This window comes from Zingiber officinale, chromosome 9A (assembly GCF_018446385.1).
Source record: "Zingiber officinale cultivar Zhangliang chromosome 9A, Zo_v1.1, whole genome shotgun sequence".
NCBI classification, from domain to species: domain Eukaryota; kingdom Viridiplantae; phylum Streptophyta; class Magnoliopsida; order Zingiberales; family Zingiberaceae; genus Zingiber; species Zingiber officinale.
In genome coordinates this window covers 90,187,688-90,209,599 of record NC_056002.1, presented here as the reverse complement: position 1 = coordinate 90,209,599, position 21,912 = coordinate 90,187,688, and the positions used below count along the sequence as shown (strand labels likewise).

Genomic DNA, 21,912 nt, shown 5'->3' with positions numbered 1-21,912 from the left:
TTTATAATCGAGTCGAGCTCGAACTTTATTTAACGAATATATTCATGGCTCATGTGTTCATTCGAGCTTTTATCGAGCCTAAACGAGCTTAATAAATATAAATTATAAATTTAAATATTCATTAAAACTAAATTATATATTTTAAAAAAATTATAATATTCTTGTTAAAATTTATAATTTTATTCTAATAAATAAATTTAATATATTTGTCCATGTTTTTCATAAGTGTAAAATCTATAAATTTAATATCAAAACTATTATTTTTTTGTATTTAAAAGTTAATTTATGAGCTTAACGAATATGTTCACAAGCTAACGAGTCGAATATTGTGAAGCTTGAGCTTGATTTGTTTATCTTAACGAGCCTTATTAAACGAGCTCAAACGAGCTTTTATGGAATCGAGTTTCGAATAGCTCATGAGCACCTTGGCTCATTTACACCCCTATCGGGAACTGAGTCATGGAGGATGTCTAGATCTGAAGCTGGGACTATGTTTGAGTTGGAAGTCAAGAGAGGAGTGAGATCAATGACTGAGACCGAGACGGGTGTCAGGATCAGGAGTTGAGATAGGAGTCACCGTTAATGACTTGTACTTAACCAAATTTGAATATCTAGAATGAATGTACCGTGCCAGTTTAATCATATCCAAATTTAATCTGAGCAAAGTCTAATTTTTTTAGGGTCATATTTGATCCATCTTGATTTTAACTTATAGATCAACATAATTTTTTACCACACAAGATACATGGAGTTATAGGAAACCACCCATCAAGGAGCACAGATCTCCTGTACCACTTTTTTGTAGCCTAGGGGATGTGTCACTCGCATTTGCGGTCGGATCACGGGTGTGATCCGGTCGTAAATGGTTGCGATCCCTTCCTGGGTTCATCATCCCCACCAGGTTATAGTTTTGTTCGGAGCGGACGACCGGAGGCCATCCGAAAGCCTCCAGTGGTGGATAAGTAGTCAGGTTACTGGGCGCCGAGTAAGGATGTCCTCCAAGCGGCCTCTGGTCGCCCGCTCCGAACAAAAACTATAATCTAGTGGGGACGGTGAACCCAGGAAGAGATCGCAACCATTTACGATCGGATCATAACCATGATCTGACAACAAATGCGAGTGGTATATCCTTTGGACCATAAAAAATGGTCCAGAAGATCCTGTCCCCATCAAGGTGGAAGAATACGTGGGAAAGATTTATAACAGGGATACTTCGGTATTTTTTGAATTTTTAAATACATAATATATTATACTATATAATTATAAAATATCTATAAATGTTAAAAATAATAGAAATTTAGTTCACTGAAATAATATTTTAATTAAGTTATACGGATAATAATATTTTTAGTTAAACTTTAAAAAAAAACTCAATGAAGCTTTTAATATAAATAAATTAGAATACAGTCAATTATTTGGATTTTTTTGAAGCTCTCAAGGGATTTTATAAAAGAACATAAAGTGCTGGGGTTTAAAATGAAATTTTACACCGGCAATGCCGGCCATTTTGATTTCGCAGGCCGCGGAGAATAAAACGGAAATAGCAATCGCCCAAAAAAGATTATTAAGTTGGATCTTTTCGAAATCTCTTGTTTCCTCTCCTTGATTTCAGATCCCAAGCTCTCTTTATCTATCTCCTTCAGATCCTCCCTGCTTTCAATCTCTTTGAAGGATCGCCATGGCCCCGGTCTCGGCGCTCGCCAAGTACAAGCTGGTGTTCCTGGGCGATCAGTCGGTGGGGAAGACTAGCATCATCACCCGATTCATGTACGACAAGTTCGACAACACCTACCAGGTCGATTTCTATTATCCTAGATTCTATTTTATACCGGGATCCAGATCAGACTTTCATATGCTTGTTTTCTGCAATATTGTCGACGATCCTGTGACTGCTGGGAGGCTTCGTTAGGGTTTTCATTCTAGCAAATGCTGCTCCTATATTTGTCCATCGCATAGTATGCTTCATCTACGAGATCTGTCGTGATCTAGATGGTTACGAGACGGAGGATGTGACTCTTGAATTTTATGATCTATTCAAATAAATCCTTTTAACTTTATTTCCTTTGTTAAAGATAAGTTTTAGACCTTTTCGTTTTCTAAGATAAATTTTAGATAAGTTAGATCTTTTCTCTTGAAAATATATTTTTATTTTATTTTTATTTTGGAAAGGTAATTTAGGTGCCTATTTAATGAAACATTATATAATTTTGGAATACAAGTAAGTTTTTTTTGGTTAATCAATTTCACTTGATTATTAGAGGTTCATCCCCTCGAGGTGATCACCTTATCCTCCTTTTCATTTTCTTTCCTTCGATTTTTCCACGCATAGGTCTCGGGTTCCTATCAACTTGGTATCAAAGCGAGGTTCACTTCATCATCGCCCTATAGTATCAAGCATCAACTTCTTCAACACCTCTAGCTGCATCCACCAACAAGTGCATAGTCTTAACCCAACTTCAAGAGAAGAAAACCCATGACTATTGGAGGATTCAACCTGACGCCAAATGGGCTCTGGAATTTGAAGCTAAGCATGAGACAAGAATGGATAAATTCAAAAAAACTGTAGCATTGTTAGTCACAATAGTACAAGAATTGAAGGATCGTTTAGAGGTGGATTCTAGCTCAAGCATACTAATCAAAAGGGGAACAAATCAACAGTCTCGACAATGACAATATGACCATAGAGTGAACTCAAATGAAGATCGAGAGTACAACCTTCCACATATGAAGGTGGAATTTCTTCGTTGGGAGAACAACGATTCGATTGGATGGATTTAAGGGTTGAAAAATATTTTCACTTCCACAGCACATCGGACTATGCAAAGGTAGAACTAGCATCTATAAACCTCGAAGACAATGCCATCTAATGGTATGACTAGTTTGATGCATGCCATGGACCTCCAACATGGGAGGATTTCAAAGAAGAACTCCTCAATCGATTTGGTCCCTCTGGTTATGAGAATGTTTGATGGAGAATTGGCTAAAATTCAACAGACTACAGCCGTACTAGTGTACCAAGGATGATTCGAGCGATTCTCTAATCAAACTCGTGATTGGTCAAAAAAGCAATTACTAGGCACTTTTATTGACTTCACCTTGCTATACGTCAAGAAGTAAAAATGAATCAACCCCGCACCATGAAGGTTGTCTTATCCTTTGCACGACTACAAGAAGAGAAGATCAATGAGGAAGGAAGAAGAAATAACAAGGTAATTCGTGAAAACAGATTGCATTATTTAACACCCCATAGATTGACAAAAGAAGAGATCAAGGAAAGAATGACAAAGGGATTATGCTAGCATTGCGGAAAAAAATGGCGCTGTGGTCATTAATGCAAGCAAAAGAGGATACTGATGATTGAACCAATAGAGAACTCTAATGTAGAAGATGATTTCGATGAAGGTGAAACACAATATAATATCAATGAAATGCAAGATTACTCTATGGCAATATCAGTTCATGCTTTAGAAGGACTACAAACTCCGCAAACGATGAAGGTAAAGGGATTCATTAAAAAACTAGTGATGATACTTATAGATTCAGGAAACACCAACAATTTTCTAAACTCAACCTTGGCAAGAAGGCTTAAACAAAAAATAGAGCAAGCATCTACATTTGATGTTAAGGTGGCGGATGAACGATTACTTACAAGTCCAGGAAAGTGCGATAGTATTAAAATTTTCTTACCAAATTATGAATTAATCACAGATCTCTTTCTTCTACCCCTAGATGGATGTGATGTTGTGTTTGGAGCACAATGGTTGAGAACATTAGGAGACATAATATGGAATTTCTCTCAACTAACAATTGCTTCCAAGATTAAGGAAAAGAAGTTTGCATCAGAGGCAAGAAACAAGATACTATCACATCAATTAGTAGTTATCAGGCAGAGCGATTATTAAAGAAAGATTGCTCCATTTTTCTCATGCAACTCTTCATCAAAAAGGATCCTAAAGGTACATCACATACCCCCCAAGAATTAGAGGCACTTCTTTCAAAATTTTCTATAATATTTGCTAAGCCAAAGGGTCTTCCTCCATCATGTTCACATGATCATCGTATACCTCTAATATTGGGAGTGCGCCAGCAAATGTTAGGTCGTATCACTACCCTTATATACAGAAGGAGGAAATTGAGAAGATTATACAAGAGATGCTTCAAGCTGGTATTGTTCGCCCAAATGTAAGTCCATATTCTTCTTCAGTATTGCTTGTGCGAAAGAAAGACGGAAGTTGGCGAATGTGTGTAGATTATCGAGCACTTGAAAGATAAGTACCCCATCCCTATCATTGATGAATTACTTGATGAATTCGGAGGTTTCTCATGCTTCTCAAAGTTGAATCTTCGCTCAGGCTTTCATCAATTAAGAATCCATCAGCCAGACATTCCAAAAACAGCCTTTCGGACTCATGATGGTCATTATGAATTTTTAGTCATGCCTTTCGGTTTAACTAATGCACATTCTACATTCCAAAGTTTGATGAACGATATCTTCAGGCCTTACCTCCATAAGTTTGTTTTGATTTTCTTTGATGTTATCCTTGTTTATAATTCATCGTTCGAAGATCATTTGCATCACCTTTATAATGTACTCACTCTTTTGCGAGAGCATTCTCTTTTTGTGAAAAGATCTAAGTGCAGCTTTGGGACAACTAAGGTGGAATACCTTGGTCATATTGTAAGCCAAAAAGGAGTAGCTACTGATCCCTCAAAGGTGCTAATTATGAAGGAGTGGCCCACCCCAAAGAATGTCAAGGCATTATGTGGTTTTCTGGGTCTCACAGGTTATTATTGTAAATTTGTAAAAAAAATTATGGAAAGATTAGTGCTCCCATAACAACTTTATTAAAGAAAGATGCATTTAGACGGTGTCCTGAAGTAGAAAAAGCATTCCAGAATTTAAAGGAGGCTATGATAACAACACCAGTTCTTGCACTACTTAATTTCAATAAGCAATTTGTCATTGAAGCCGATGCATCTGGAGTTGGAATCGGAGTAGTACTTATGCAAGAATGACAACCATTAGCTTTTACTAGCAAGGCACTATCTCCTCTATATCAATAGATGTCTATTTATGACAAAGAAATGTTGGCTATCATACATGCCGTTACAAAATGGAGACCCTATCTTCTTGGCCGACGTTTTCAAATACGAACTGACCATAAGAGTCTGCAGTTCATCTTGGATCAACGTATCTCAAATATAGATCAACAAAAATGGATCAAGAGACTCTTTTGATATGATTATGAAATTGTTTATGAGAAGGGAACAAAAAATACAGTAGCTGATGCTTTATCTCGCCTTCCTAACCAAATAGAATTCACTGCTATATCTTTAGTGACTTGTAAAAACTTGGACAACATAAAAAGAGAGCTAAAGGAAAATTCAGCGACACAGGCTCTCATCCAAAACATATTACAAAATTCATTGCTAAAACCCCACTATTCTTGGAATGGAGAAATTTTATGATATAAAAATAGAATCTTCCTTCCAACAAACTCAGTTGAAAAAGGAGTAATATTGGAGGAATTTCATTCTTCACTAATTGCAGGGCATTCTGGCTTCCTACGCACGTATAAATTGATTTCAAGAGCTTTTTATTGAAAAGGAATGAAAAAAGACACCAAAAACTTTGTTGCTGAATGTGATGTATGTCAAAAAAACAAAGGAGAAAACGTAGCAAGACCAGGTCTTCTTCAACCCCTTCCCATACCTGAACAAATATGGACCGACATTTCCATGGATTTCATAGATGGGTTACTCACTTCACAAGGACAAACCACTATCATGGTGGTCGTTGATCGTCTCACAAAATATGCCCATTTTTGTTCATTATCACATCCTTATACAGCTGCCCGTGTTGTTCAAGCATTTTTTTGACCATATAATCAAACTACATGGGCTACCAAGATCTATTGTCACTAATAGGGTTCCGGTATTCACAAGTATTTCAGAGAACTATTCCAACTTCTACATTAAACTTTTATGAACGATATCTTACCACAGTTAGATGGACAAACAGAGGTGGTTAATCGATGTTTAGAGAATTATTTACGTTGCTTAACTGGTGATAGACCCAAGGAGTGGGTTCATTGGCTTTCATGGGCGGAATGGTGGTACAATATGACCTACCACTCAGTTACGAAGATTACCTCATTTGAGGTTGTTTATGGATGTGTACCACCCTCAGTTAGCTGATACACACGTGGATTAACAAATGTGCATCAAGTCGACCAAAACCTACGCACAAAGGACCAAATATTGCAACTTTTGAAAACCAACTTATGCAATGCACAAGCAAGAATGAAGCAACTGGCCGACAAACATCGTTCGGAAAGAGAATTTGCAATAGGAGATTGGGTTTTTCTAAGACTTCAACAATACAAACAAGCTTTAATTCGTCTTTCAACCTCTATAAAGTTATCACCGAAATTTTATGACCCTTATAAAGTGATAAAGTGTATTGGACTGGTTGCTTATCACTTGGAGCTTCCATAAGGTTCTAAAATACACCTTGTATTTCATGTGTCTTGTCTAAAAAAGAAATTAGGCTACAAATTTACTCCTCAACAACACCTTCCTAAATTGAATCCAGATGGTGAAGTTAAGTTTCAACGTTATGCTATTTTAGAAAGGAGACTTGTAAAGAATATGTTGGGTTTTTCGGGCGGCGAAAATCGCTTTTTCGCGTCGCGGAAACCCCGAAACCCCCATGCCACCGGATCCGTGCGAAGTAAAATAAAACAAAATTTACGAGTACGAGTTTCTTACATCTGGATCTACATTAGGAGAAGATCTTTACCCTTGGTGCGAAGCCCTTCGCGTATCCCGCTCTTCCAAGTGATGTCGGATCTCGAGGTTGTCAAGAGTACAACCCTCTAGAAGTATCCACACGAATAAATAGGTGGAGAAACCTAACACAAAGGTGTGCTAGCACCTTGGTAAGGTTCGGCCAAGAGAGGAGAGGGAGAAAGGTTGAGAGCTTGAGGAAGAAGATGATGGAATGAATATACCTTGAATCAAAAATGAATTCCATTCACTCACAAAAGTGGTCGGCCACCAAAGGAATTGTAACCTCCATTCATATTTAATGTGGTCATTAAAGAGGGGATTTGTAACCTCCATTAGGTGGCACACACATGTGCTAACTATGATGATGTGGTACATCATCATTGGCCACTTAATGCCAACTCAAAAATGAGGTGGCAAATGGTCAAGTCAAACTTGACCTTTCATCTTCCTTCTCAAGTCAAGTCAAACTTGACCAAATCTCTCTCATGGTTGATCTAATCTAACCATTTGATTCAAACCAATTTAATATAATGAATCTAATTCATTTAATTAAATTGATTCAATGAGTCATAATCTAAATTAGACTCATTGAACACATGAATCAACTTGAGTCCAACTCAATTAGCCCAATTAGGATTACTCTTAATCCAATTTGATTCATCACATGAATCTAATCCTCTTGGTTCATCATATGAACCTAATCTCCATCTAATTATCCTTTGTGTGTGACCCTATAGGTTCTTATAACGTTGGCAATGCTCCTAAACCCATTTAGAAGCATAAGTAATGAGCGGTATCTAGCAACACATCATTATTACCCAAGTTATAAGAATGTTGAGATCCAATATCATCTTGTGACTACTAATTGTGACTCCTCACAATATATGACATGCTTCTTACATCCTGACATCTAGATTGATCGATGTGAGGACATAATCCTCTAATCAATCTAAATCTTGAACTCAGTAGACTCCTAAATCAAATGAGCTCGATATCTCATATTGACTCATTTGGGCATGGTCGTGCACTTCGTGGTCTCACTCTATCAAGAATATCGATGTCGCTCCCCTCATATGGGAGGGATAGATCTCATCTACATCACCACATCCCTCTGCATAATTCGTTACATACAGTAATCGCCTTTATAGTCCACCCGATTCGGGTGGCGTTCGAGGCCAAAGCATCGTAACTCCTTATGTAGGGATCCACGTGGTGACTTCGGTCCAAGGACTAGTAGTCATACTAATAGCCACGTGAGAAAGTATATGACACTCATATAACGATCCGTGATACTTTCTCGTGGCGGGTCATTCAAGATATATTCTCCAATGCATACCCATGTGTCAACTTGATATCTCTATATCCATGACTTGTGAGATCAAGTCATCGAGTTGACCTACATGCTAGTCTCGTCGCATTAACATTGTCCCTGAATATTAATACTCGACTAGGAATGATTAAGAGTAGTGTTCCCTATATCATCTCACTATCGGTTCAACTAACCGATTGATATAGGTAAGAATCTTCTACTCAAGGACACTATTATACTTAGTTATTTGACACCAATACAAGTAAGTATAATAACCAAAACAAATGCCTTTATTTATATAAGAATATGATACAACAAGTCCATAATACAATCAACAAATGATTGACTCTAGGGCTCTAACTAACAATCTCCCACTAGTACTAGTGTCAATCAGTGTAGGCTCTAAGCCCCAATGACCTAGTGTGACCATCATGCTTCCTTTGTGTTAAAGTCTTGGTCAAGGGATCTGCGATGTTAGCCTCTGTAGGTACTCTACAAATCTTCACATCTCCTCTCTCGATAATCTCTCGAATGAGATGGAAGCGCCGTAGTATGTGTTTGGTCCGCTGGTGTGAGCGAGGTTCATTCGCTGTCTTTATAGCTCCATTGTTGTCACGATAGAGCTCAATAGGGTCGAATGCTAGGAACCACCCCAGTTCGATGAACTTGCGGATCATCGCCTCCTTTCACGCCTCTCGACGTGCAAAGAATGAATTGTAGAATCACTCATCGTGTCTTGCTTGAACTCTTCCCATAGCACCACCATTTACGCAAAACACGAACCGACTCGATCGATAATCGTCTAGTCGGTCTGAAATTAGATCATCAGTAACCCTTCTAGCTCTCATTATCGCTTCCGTATATCAAGAAATATTCTTTAGTTCTTTTCAAGTACTTAAGAATATTCTTGACTGCTATCCAGTGACTTTACCGATTGGTATCTCGTCATGCTCAAAGCATCGAGACATCAGTCGAGTACGTAGTATGGCGTCGTGATAGATCTATGGTCCGAGGCGTAAAGGGATTGATCCATACGTCTCTCTCCTCTGAAGAGGGACCTTGAGTCTTGAAAGACTCGCCATCGTATAACGTAAATCCCTTCTTGGAGTTTCGTGGCAAACCGAGGGAGCCTTGTCGATATATGTTCGACTTGAGCCAAACATCCTTTAGATCTATCTCATAGATCCGTACGCCTGAACGGGATGCTTCACCTAAGTCCTTCGTTGAGAAACAAGTCCCTAGCAAGTCTTGGCGGAGTAGCAAAGGGATGTCTTTCCCAATGAGTAGTATGTCATCCACATATAATATGAGAAAACAACTATGTCCCTACTGACCTTCAGACACACTGAGGTTCGTCTTCGTTCTTGATGAAATCAAACTGTTTGAGTGTATCATCTAATCGAAGATTCTAGCTCGAGAAGCTTGCTTTAGTCCATAAATGGACTACGACTGCGTACTCTGCTAGTATCTTGTGGATCTACAAAACTCTCGGGTTGTCAGGTCACGCATCCTCGGCGGTTTCATTCGAAGCGGTTTTGACATCCATCCGTATCTCATAGTCACGGTATCTTTAATAGCAACGTGATCCGAATGGATTTAAACATCGCATCGGAGAAAGGTTTCATCATAGTCAATACCATGAATCTGCTTAAAACCTTTAGCTACCAAGCGATCCTTATAGATAAGTCCATCCGTCGGTCTTTCTCTTAAAGACCCACTTACACCCATGGGTTTTACCTTCAGGTGGATCAACCAAAGTCATACTTGGTTGGTGTACGTGGATTCCATTTCGGATCTTATGACCTCTAGCCATTTCTCGAAATCGGTCTCATCACAACGATAGGTGGTAGGCTCATCCTCTGTGAGCACAACGTCATCGTGGTCGACAAGAGAAATGGTATCTCTCGGTGACGGCACCTATCGCACAAGAGGTATGTCACTTGAACCGGTTGTTGCTCCTCAACTCTTTGTGGAATAACATCATCCACAACATTTGTGGTTCGATCAACTTCCATGAGGCTTGGTGAACTCTTCAAGATCGAGCGTATCTCCCCTAGTCTTTTTAAAGCAAAGTCCTTCTAGAAGACCCGATCTTGCCACAACTACCTTGTCAGGCCGGAATGAGAAGTAATATCCTTAGTTTCCTTGGGATATCGATAAAGTAGCTGTCGGTTTGGGTCCAACTGTTCGAGACTTGGCGTCGAGCGTAAGCCCCGATCCCAAATCCTCGAAAGACACTGGCGCATCTCTCACATCCATATCCTATGGTGTCTTTATCACGGCCTTGGATGGAACTCGGTTGAGTATAAAGGCTGCAGTGTATAGAGCATAGCCCCAAAGGAATGTCGGAAGATCTGTGACTCATCATAGATCGTACCATATCTAATAGGTACGATTCCTCCTTTCGATACACTATTTCACTGTGGTGTTCCGGGAGGAGTGAGTTGAGATAGAATCCCACACTCGGCTAGATAGTCACGAAACTCACGGCTAAGGTATTCCCCACCTCGATCGGATCGACGTATCTTAATACTCTTGCCAATCTGTACTTCATTCTTGAATTTTTGAACTTTCAAAGGATTCCGACTTATACGTCATCAAGCATAACCATATCTAGAAGTCATCAAGAAATGTGATGAAGTACTATAACCGCCTCTAGCAATGACATTGAAGGACCACATACATCACTATGTATAAGTCCTAACAAATCGATCGCTCTTTCACTGTAAAGGGAGTCTTGGTCGTCTTGCCTAGTAGGCATGACTCGCACGTCTCATAAGATTCAAAACAAATGAGTCCAAAGAACCATCTTTATGGGTGGAATAAGCTGTCGTTTATATGACTGGCAAGCGATGCGAGAGATAGGTTTGGTTCGTATCGTTTGACTTGAACCTCTTGGTATTTATGTTATAGATAGGGCTTTCAAGGTCAGAATGTAGAGTCCGCTCATGAGGCGCAATAGAGCATATCTTTTAAATAAAGTAACAATATTTGTCCTTTATTATAAAGAGAAACCTTTTTCGAACAAGAAACTGAAATTATGTTCTTAGTTAAAGCACATAACAACAATCATCCAACTCTAGTACAAGCCCAAAGGGCGAGATAAAATAAGTCCCTACAAAGACAGGTGTGACCCGTGCTCCGCTGCCAGAGGTCCACCTCGCCCGCGATGCCTTCGCTATTTCTCGTTAGTACAAATGTGAGAAGCGCATCCGATATCTAATACCCATGATGAAGAAATAGATAGATTGACTTATAACATATATACCGGAAGTGGAACTTCGCTTCTTCTTAAGATCTTCAGGTACACCTTTCCAACGATGCGGTCGCGGTGGAAGTAGGTAGCATCCTATGGCGACCCCTCCTTTAGGGCTTCGGCTCTTGCCTTTCCCTTGGCTCGACTTTCCTTGCCTGGGCTTGCCTTGCCTTGTGTTTCGAACCGTGAGAGTGGGGCTTAACCTTCTTAAGGTTCATCTCAGCAGTTCTTAACATGCTAAGCAACTTAGGCAGTGGCAATTTCTTTCGTGTTATAGTTTAGAACGAATTGATTATAGCTATCCCGAGGATTGCAAGATCGGATCAGCGACTCTTGGCGGCGGAATCCCAACCTCGTGGGTTTTCTATGATCATTTGAGTACATACGGGCCTCATGAGCCCCATCGACATCTTGCATGAAATAGTGCCCTTGAGATCTCAAATCTCTCGTGCACGCTTGTCCTTGATATAGTTGACGAAGATGTTCAACCATATCATAGCGCCCATTAACTCGTGTTGCTTCTTAAGCTCGGAGTTCATGGCGCATTAGATAGGACACATCTAATGCGTCGTCTTGATGCTTCTTAAGCATCTCGGTCACCGCGTGGCGATGGCGGAGGAGCCTCCGGAATGGGCCGCCCAAGACGTGATTACGTTCTTGGGTGAGAACTATTCTCGGATTCTGTACCAGTCCGGAAATTTGCTCCGTTGAGCTTGGACGGAACGCAGAGAGAAGGTGTTCGTGTTTGACGTCATGGTTATCTACAATGTAAAAATGAAAATAAATAATCATCATATTCTAGTAATCATTTAATTAGGCCTTTAACTAAATGATGCTCCCACTGAATTCTATAATTCATGTGGGACAAGATCCACATCATACTAACCCTTGAGTTAGCTTTGGCTAATACGCCCAAGATTTAGTATGATCGGTAGGTAACGATTTACCAATTACATCTCTATGCAACTCTTGTTTATAGGATCATTATCCGCAGTTATATTAAAACTTGAGTTAGCTTTGGCTAATACGCCCAAGAATTAATATAAATATGATTTATGTCCTATCTTTCCAACCGTTGGAAGAATGCCTACAGTTAAACTCGATTTAACTAGTTGTACTCAATCAAATTGAGTCTCTACTCACCCATGCGTTGATAGGTGGGAGCAAGATTGTCCCTCCGTATCCTACCAAGATAATATGTGTTGCTCTGCTTTGGCAGATTTAACAACATATGTGATCGAGGTAGTGATAGGTATCACGGCATGGTAGGCATTTGAGTTGACGCGATTGAAATCTAATCTAATCGTAGGGTGCACCTTGTACACGATTTAGATCTAATCTAATCGTTAAGGCGCTAATTAACTACTTTACTAGCATGTATCAAATACACACACACAAGCAATTAATTATACTATTTGTGATTAGTCATGGCCCTACTACGATCTTCTCAAGCCAATGAGAAGATCGGATGGTCAATCTAGGGTCAACAGCTTCTCCAAGCTCCTCCCTTTGACCACCTTGTGTTGCCCGCGCCCTCCTCGTAACTCCGTCTCGAGTGGACCTTCCACGGTTCCAATTTTGTACATTACAGTTTTGAAACTCGAGTTACATTCGAGTCTAAACTAATTTACAACAAGAATAAATGGAGAAAAGGCACGACGCGCAGGTCGCGTATCAAGTATACAGCACACACAATCACATGACAGCACGCAAGCCGTATTATGAATTACAACACAAATATACCAATCAAATTGGGTCTTTTTGGGTCATGACCATCACAAATTATACATAATTCTAAATTATGTAATTTCCATAATTTTCTGTAATTTTAATACTAATTTTTACAATTTTTATGAGAAAACATTCCCGGCGGTCCCGATTAGCGGTTTTCGGGCGCAATCGCGGAACGAATCCCCTTGCGGGGCCAGGGGCAGCGCCCCTACCCGCGATATAACCATCGCGAGTGTCCCTAAGCGATTATACAACACCTTAGTCCGCTGTCCCAAAAAGACTTGGGGCGAAACCTTGCCGTTTTGGAAAAATCTTCTCGGTAGTCGAAGCCTACAAGTGTCTAAACACTTGTGCTTCGCTTCTACGAGAAAAATACTCATAAAAACCTAAATTTACAGAAAGTTACAGAACCTACATTTTTCATAAAAATGCAAACTAAACTCGTACAAGACTTCGCACATGGCTCTGATACCATTGTTGGGTTTTTTGGGCCGCGAAAATCGCTTTTTCGTGTCGCGGAAACCCTGAAACCTCCATGCCACCGGATCCGTGCGAAGTAAAATAAAACAAAATTTACGAGTACGAGTTTCTTACATCTAGATCTACATTAGGAGAAGATCTTTACCCTTGGTGCGAAGCCCTTCGCGTATCCCGCTCTTCCAAGTGATGCTGGATCTCGAGGTTGTCAAGAGTACAACCCTCTAGAAGTATCCACACGAACAAATAGGTGGAGAAACCTAACACAAAGGTGTGCTAGCACCTTGGTAAGGTTCGACCAAGAGAGGAGAGGGAGAAAGGTTGAGAGCTTGAGGAAGAAGATATGGAATGAATATACCTTGAATCAAAAATGAATTCCATTCACTCACAAAAGTGGCCGGCCACCAAAAGAATTGTAACCTCCATTCATATTTAATGTGGCCATTAAAGAGGGGATTTGTAACCTCCATTAGGTGGGACACACATGTGCTAACTATGATGATGTGGCACATCATCATGACCTTTAATCTTCCTACTCAAGTCAAGTCAAACTTGACCAAATCTCTCTCATGGTTGATCTAATCTAACCATTTGATTCAAACCAATTTAATATAATGAATCTAATTCATTTAATTAAATTGATTCAATGAGTCATAATCTAAATTAGACTCATTGAACACATGAATCAACTTGAGTCCAACTCAATTAGCCCAATTAGGATTACTCTTAATCCAATTTGATTCATCACATGAATCTAATCCTCTTGGTTCACCATATGAACCTAATCTCCATCTAATTATCCTTTGTGTGTGACCCTATAGGTTTTTATAACGTTGGCAATGCTCCTAAACCCATTTAGAAGCATAAGTAATGAGCGGTATCTAGCAACACATCATTATTACCCAAGTTATAAGAATGTTGAGATCCAACATCATCTTGTGACTACTAATTGTGACTCCTCACAATATATGACATTGTCCTTCTATCTTAGACATCTAGATTGATCAATGTGAGACATAGACCGTGTCATCCTCTAATCAATCTAAATCTTGAACTCCAAGTAGACTCACTAAATCAAATGAGCTCAATATCTCATATTGACTCATTTGGGCATGGTCATGCATTTCGTGGTCTCACTCTATCAAGAATATCGATATCGCTCCCATCATATAGGAGGGATAGATCTCATCTGCATCACTCATATCCCTCTGCATAATTCGTTACATACCTAGTAATCGCCTTTATAGTCCACCCAGTTACGGGTGATGTTTGACGAAGCCAAAGTACGTAACTTCTTATGTAGGGATCCATGGTGACTTCAGGTCCAAGGACTAGTAGTCATACTAATAGCCACATGAGAAAGTATATGACACTCATATAACGATCCATGATACTTTCTCATGGCGGGTCATTCAGTATACATTCTCCAATGCATACCCATGTGTCAACTTGATATCTCTATATCCATGACTTGTTAGATCAAGTCATCGAGTTGACCTACATGCTAGTCTCGTCGCATTAACATTGTCCCTGAATGTTAATACTCGACTAGGAATGATTAAGAGTAGTGTTCCCTATATCATCTCACTATTGGTTCAACTAACCGATTGATATAGGTAAGAATCTTCTACTCAAGGACGCTATTATACTTAGTTATTTGGCACCAATACAAGTATAATAACCAAAACAAATGCCTTTATTTATATAAGAATATGATACAACAAGTCCATAATACAATCATCAAATGATTGGCTCTAAGGCTCTAACTAACAGAATAACAATCAAGTGACGGTTGAACTATTAATTTAGTGGGATAACTTATCTATCGATGATGCAACATGAGAGTAGTATGATATAATTCAAAAAAAAATTTCAGAGTTTATTGCTAAACAACCTTGAGGACAAGGTTGTTTTGAAGGGCGGTGGAATGATAGGATTCTTTAATGGATCTATTCAAATAAATCCTTTAACTTTATTTCCTTTTCTAAAGATAAGTTTTGGACCTTTTTCCTTTTCTAAGATGAGTTTTAGATAAGTTAGACCTTTTCTTTTGAAAATGTATTTTTATTTTATTTTTCTTTTATACCTTTTCTTTTGAAAAGGTAGTTTAGGTGCCTATTTAAAGAGACGTTATGTAATTTTGGAAGAGAAGTAATTTTCTTTTTGGTTAATCAATTTCACTTGTTGTTGGAGGCCAATCCCCTCGAAGTGATCACCCCATTCTCCTTTTCATTTTCTTTCCTTCAATTTTTCCACGCACTAGGCCCCGGGTTCCTATCACGTACTAGGAATCTAATTATAATGCAGATTGATAGATTTCGGTGATATGATGGTTTTAGCAAGAACATAATGGAATACAATTCTGGTTAGTTGACGTATCATTGATCGCAATCAGTTCCATCAAAACCGTACCTTTTTCCTATCAATGATTACAAAGTTAGAAATTGAAAAAAAAAAATATGGGAAAAGAGTGCAATATTGTAATAAATCGTTAGAGAGCTGAATTTAATTTTGAATTATTGATAACAGAATACATTGTCTTCTTGTTTCTGAGATGTTTAATGTTTGTCTCTATTACATATTGTTACCTACTGAATGTGCAATAAAGAAGATAATTTAACAAGCACTTTTCAAAACAACAAACATAAATGGAAAATAACTAACTAAATGTGAATCTTCTATTGAATTATATGCTCACATATTGGTGGGAAAGAATTATAATAATGGTAATACATCGAGAGTTTATTCCACTTTTCATTGCCATCTAGCTTCACAGATACATTCACACACACACACATGTGCAAATACTCCCCCACATTAGCTTGGTAAAAGAGCCTGTCTCCAAACATGAAGGCTAGCAGAACATTGCATTTTGTAGCGATGATACTTGTTTGTGCTATTTGAAGAAGTCAATTACCCAACAAAGGCATTTCTAATTCTTGAAATTCTCTTGACTGATTGTAAGATGGAATTAGTCTCCTTTATCTAGAGGAAATGATCTACCATCTAAATTATGCCAAGCCCAGTTAAATGTAGCATCTGTACTCTCCTTTTGATTTTTGATCTGACAGCTTGATGTTAACATGATCAATAGGCTACGATTGGTATAGATTTTCTCTCAAAGACTATGTACCTTGAAGACCGAACTGTCAGACTACAACTTTGGTATGGTTATTGCATCTGCTCTGCTACACTTGAATTTTATGAAAGTTATCTCCATTTATGGTAATGGTTGACACATAATGTTAGATAAATTTTTGGTTTCAATTATAATTCTTCTTCTTGATATGGTGAATTCTAATGTAGGTATGATCGGAACACAAAATTTCACCTGGTCAAAATGAAAATTAATAATAAAACTAAAGCTGGCATTTGAGTGGCCATTGGCATCTGGCATTTAATTTAGTCTTTGAAATTCTTAGCAGAGATGAATGATATTCGGGTATATATGGACTCGCTAGAAAGATCAGCCAATATAATGTTCAGATACTTGAGTCCTTGCTACATTTATTATATGGAGTATCGCAGTTATGATGATGCTTGACACCTAGCAATGAGTATAGTATCTTGGGGATTTTGATACTGACATCATGAGCTGTTTATCATCCATTATATAGAGCATATTTATTGTGATATTGAAGAGCATTGATGACTATTAAGACGATTTTCTTATTAATTTTTGAGATTGCAAACTCTGTTTCTGTCAATCTTTCAGAGTATTCTATTATGGGGAACTCCATTTAATTAACCAGATGATGTGATCCATCAGTGTTTTGTAACTCTATGGGTCAATCTATAGCCTGCACTTTTCTTAGAAACATCTTCTTATCGCTGAATGTTCTGAGAGTTCATGTCATATTTGTCTAATCATTAGCAGCATGGATATCCATTACATTACCTTATATTTTTCTGATATTCTATTTTGGTAAATTAAATGAACACTAGGGAGCATTAACTAACATAAACCTATCTGTCATATAAACTCGAGATGGGAATTTGAAATTGTTGATGCCAAATAAATTCTGCTACCTCTTGAAGGGTTGAAACTGCTCCGAGGCCATTTGTTACTAACTGGCACTAAAGAGAAATTATGATAGGATCAGTCCCAATAAGGTAGATGCCTTAATCTGTCATCTTGAATTGCCCTCTGCTTAGTATTCGAATATCACCACACCCACCAAACCACGTGCTAAATCTTTGTTTCCCATGGTAGATTCTATAAACCGACATTTTTTGCAATTGAGAACAAGCTCATCTAACACAAGAAGACACAATAGAAATGACATAATAATGGAACACAAGTGATCTAACATGATTCAACAAAAGTACATTGTTCAAATAGAATCTAAGTGTATACAATATTAAAGCAAAATCACTATACTTTGATACTTAGACAAGCTGTGCTCATACTATCTACACTAAAGCTCTCGCCTTACTTTCCTTGTTTCAACTCCAATGGAACAATAGAAACAAAACGTCACCTAAAACACTCCCTAGATTCCAAAAACTCTACTCGAGAAGAAAACTCCTCTCTACAAGTTCTTGTTCTCCAAGATTCATTACACGTGCATTAATGTGTTGTTTGAACTTTAGTATGCAATTGGGGTAAAAAAAAAATCATAGTACCGAAGTTACAACTCATCACATGCTTTGTGTAGGTCATGCATGCTGTGCACAGGTGTCATACTCATTTGGGCACATGATGTTCTGCTCAATACTGAGAAATACCATACCAAGCAATTCTCAGTAGAAATCATATTAAGTGGAAATCTCCTTGAATGTCTTTGGACGGTCTACTTGCACGATTTGTTCTTAGACATAACACAGTTCATGTTTTTTTTTATTCCTCTAAATATTTATTCTTTTGAAAGAAACATTGGCTAGTAGCTTCAATATCCAAAATGTTCTCTTTTAAAGTTTTTCTGAATCTCAATCATCTCTAGGGACATTGTTGGACAAGAGAGATTTAGGAGCCTCATCCCAAGTTATATTCGTGACTCATCAGTTGCAGTGATTGCTTATGATGTTGCAAGTATGCTTCCTTGGTAAATCTTGTGCTGTATTTAACAATAATTATCCAAAGGGCTCAATCCCTGAGTGTTTTCTTCTTCTTCTTCTTCTTTTTTTTTAATTTTTTTTCCTTTTTCTCTCTTGACTTTCTTCTGCTTCTTGTAACTTTGATTGTTTCACTCAATATTAATGTATGATAAATGTAGGTAAACATTTAGTTTTATATCCTCTATTTGATATAGAAAACTTATTAGCTGCTTTGTATTTGATGTAGATCGTCAGTCTTTCTTAAATACTTTAAAATGGATTGAAGAGGTTCGAACGGAGAGGGGAAGCGATGTTATTATTGTCCTTGTTGGGAACAAAACTGACTTGGTCGACAAGAGGTGATTTATATCTCTTATTTAATTTGGTTTACTTCGAAACTCTGCTATTCTTAGGTAACAGGCTTACCAAAAAATAAGTGTTATCATTGCTACTTTGATGGTTATCTATATCTTCATGTATCACTATGTTCCATACTTTGGGCCTGTTCAAAATGAACCTGAGAATTTTTTGTAAGAAAACAACAAATTCTTGCATATGTAATTGAGATTGTGAAAGTTGGTGAAGTTCATATAGAGAAAGTAAGGGTGCGTTTGGTTTGCACATTTTTCATTTTCATTTTTTGAAAAATGCGCATTTCTGAAAAATGATGTTTGGTTTGTATTTTCCATGTCTGTTTTCTAAAAAAATAGATAGCATGTTTTGGAAAAATGGAGAATGACGAAAAGTCATTTTCTATTTTTTAGAAAACACGCGTTTTTCAGAAAATGAAAATGAAACATGCTTAAACCAAACGCACCCTAAGCCTACCAATGGTTAGAAAAGAACTTGATTTTTTTTCCCCTCATTTTCAATTGACAAATTTTTATCTTATTCATTTAATTGGTCAATTGCTCAAATAGCATGTAATTATGTTCTATTACTTGAGTTTATAGATCACTATAACCTATATTGAAAGTGTATCCCTCATAGAGTGACTAGTCATTTTAGGATGAAATGAGTTTTATTCATTAGTCCCACATGGACGAGTGTCAGTTGTCCATTATACCTATATATTACAAGTGTGTTGCCCTCTCAAGTGAATAAGCTCTGCTTGAATTCAGCACTAATGCTGCAAAGTGGTCACTAACAAGTCATAAAAAATACCATCAGTCACTATAAATGAGCTGCTTTCTTATCATCTCATGTCAGCTTCTTTTTCCAAGTCTGTCCTTGAGGATGGGAACTTACTCATTGCATTGTTCTTTTTATTGTTATTAATAGGCAAGTCTCCATAGAAGAAGGAGAAGGTAAAGCGCAAGAGCTCGGTGTCATGTTTATCGAAACAAGCGCAAAAGCTGGCTTCAATATAAAGGTAGCTATCATACCATGACAAGAACCTAGTATGCTTCAAAATTACTTCATGTTTATGCTTTTCAAATTACCAATGGATATATATGCCTGATCACAGCTGAAACTGACAAATACTTGTACTGCAAACATCTCCTTTAGGTGCACCAATGACTTGGGCCAAAGATCCTTAAACTAATGATGTTATACTTGTTAGACAGATGCACTGAAAGCAAACATACGTCATCTTTACGTGCCTAATTATGTTCTAGTCCTGACAAAATGCTTAACATGGCATGCTAGTTTAGTCTCACAAGGCTAGCAAGGGAAGTTAGCTAATGAATAGGATTTATATGGACTTAATAGATACCCTATTGTTAACTCGGGCTTCAATATTTTATTCTCATGGTTGAGAATAAGTTTGTGGATCAATGCTTCCATCAAATCCAATGGCTTTCTTATTTATTTATCTGAAAGTGAAAAAAATTACCACCATATTTCAGATTTTCAAGGACTGCGGTTACTAATTACTTCCTCAATCTTTTCAGGCTCTCTTTCGGAAGATTGCAGCTGCCTTGCCAGGGATGGAAAATCTTTCTTCAGAAAAGCAGGATGACATGGTCGATGTTAATTTGAGAGCAACCAACGCACATTCGTACCAGTCACAGTCACAATCTGGAGGCTGTAGTTGTTAATTTCATCCTTCACAATTTTTTGTTGTACCTTATTGCATTAGTCAACTGAAGAAGCCATGGTTCTTGAGGCGAGGGTTGTTATTCTCTCAACAAGATCAGATTATTTCCGGTTGTAAAGGTTTATTATGCATCTTATTCTGTTGCTGGCATTAATTGATAGCATATATTTTATTGGGATTTAGTAGATGTAATTGAGTTTTTTTGTTTGGTAAGATAATTGTTAGTGGAATATCATGGTTATTAATTTTAAAGCTGGATTGTTCATTGGAACGAAATTAACGTGCATACTCTATTTACGGAAAATTTCGCAGAAGCAGTACATTTATATTGAACAACAAGTGCATTTGATGTTGATTAACAGATATCTCTAACTTAAAAGAGCATTACATTTGAAAAATGGTGCATTTGAGACTGACATCGAAGAACGAGTGCATTGACTTCTCTCCACTGAGAGTTCCATGTGCGAGGTTTCGACATTTGAAACCATTTGTTTTTTTTGTTTTTTTAACGATTTTTCATATTTCATTAAAATAAAAATTATTATTTAATTTTCAATATTCGTTTTACAAAATTCTATTTATTAGTAGAGAGAGGGGTACAGATGATATACATCAAACATAGAAGCGGTCTTCTTGATAATATCAAGCAATCAATCAAGTCTCGTTTTTACACTTTCTCTCACTCTGAGTTATTATTGTTTTAAATAAATATAAATAAAAAAAGATGAATTGATTTTTTATAATCAAAATACTTTTCAAATATTTTAGACATTTATCTTTTTCTTTGTCATCAAATGAGTGAACGACATCTTAGTAATATTTTCAGGACGGTTCTATGCACATCATGGGGATATTTTATTCTTATTTATACGAGGAGATCAGACACCAAATATCTACGTGGGTATCCTTCAACGGACCTGATGTTAAATTCAAGTAGTCAAATTAGTACAATAAATTTAAAAATTATTTTTTTTAATTGCTTTTAAAAATTATTTTTTTAATTGCTTTTAAAAAATATTCTTGGCATCCCTAATTGGTGACCGAGCCATACGAAAAAATTTTATTAAGACCATGCAACTTTGTCGGATCCGGTGACGACGGCTGCAACGAAATCGACAAAGTATTTTTATTCGTCGCTTCTCAAACACCCTTCTCTCTATATAGTTTGAGATGATGAGTTTTTTCTAGGATTTAATTGGAGATGTGATAAGTTTAAATTTGGTTAGTAAAGATTTAATTAGGAGCCAGAGGATTTGGTAGATACAGATC

General features: G+C 37.5%; 1 protein-coding gene across 1 annotated transcript; it reads left to right on the top strand.

Annotated features, from left to right (window-relative positions):
- The first annotated feature begins 1,505 nt into the window (after nucleotides 1-1,505).
- Nucleotides 1,506-20,895, top strand: LOC122021316 (ras-related protein RABH1b-like). Its single transcript, XM_042579432.1, has 6 exons — nucleotides 1,506-1,795; nucleotides 16,660-16,730; nucleotides 18,509-18,597; nucleotides 18,850-18,961; nucleotides 19,884-19,974; nucleotides 20,498-20,895. The coding sequence occupies exons 1-6, from the start codon at nucleotides 1,679-1,681 to the stop codon at nucleotides 20,642-20,644; spliced, it is 627 nt and encodes a 208-aa protein (XP_042435366.1). The 5' UTR covers nucleotides 1,506-1,678; the 3' UTR covers nucleotides 20,645-20,895.
- The last annotated feature ends 1,017 nt before the right edge of the window (nucleotides 20,896-21,912 follow it).

Excerpts from the sequence above, each read along its gene's own strand:
- LOC122021316 (XM_042579432.1), top strand. The coding sequence starts at position 1,679 with ATGGCCCCGGTCTCGGCGCTCGCCAAGTACAAGCTGGTGTTCCTGGGC. Across the intron at positions 1,796-16,659 it reads AGTTCGACAACACCTACCAG|GCTACGATTGGTATAGATTT; the intron begins GTCGATTTCTAT and ends CATGATCAATAG. Across the intron at positions 18,598-18,849 it reads GATTGCTTATGATGTTGCAA|ATCGTCAGTCTTTCTTAAAT; the intron begins GTATGCTTCCTT and ends TATTTGATGTAG.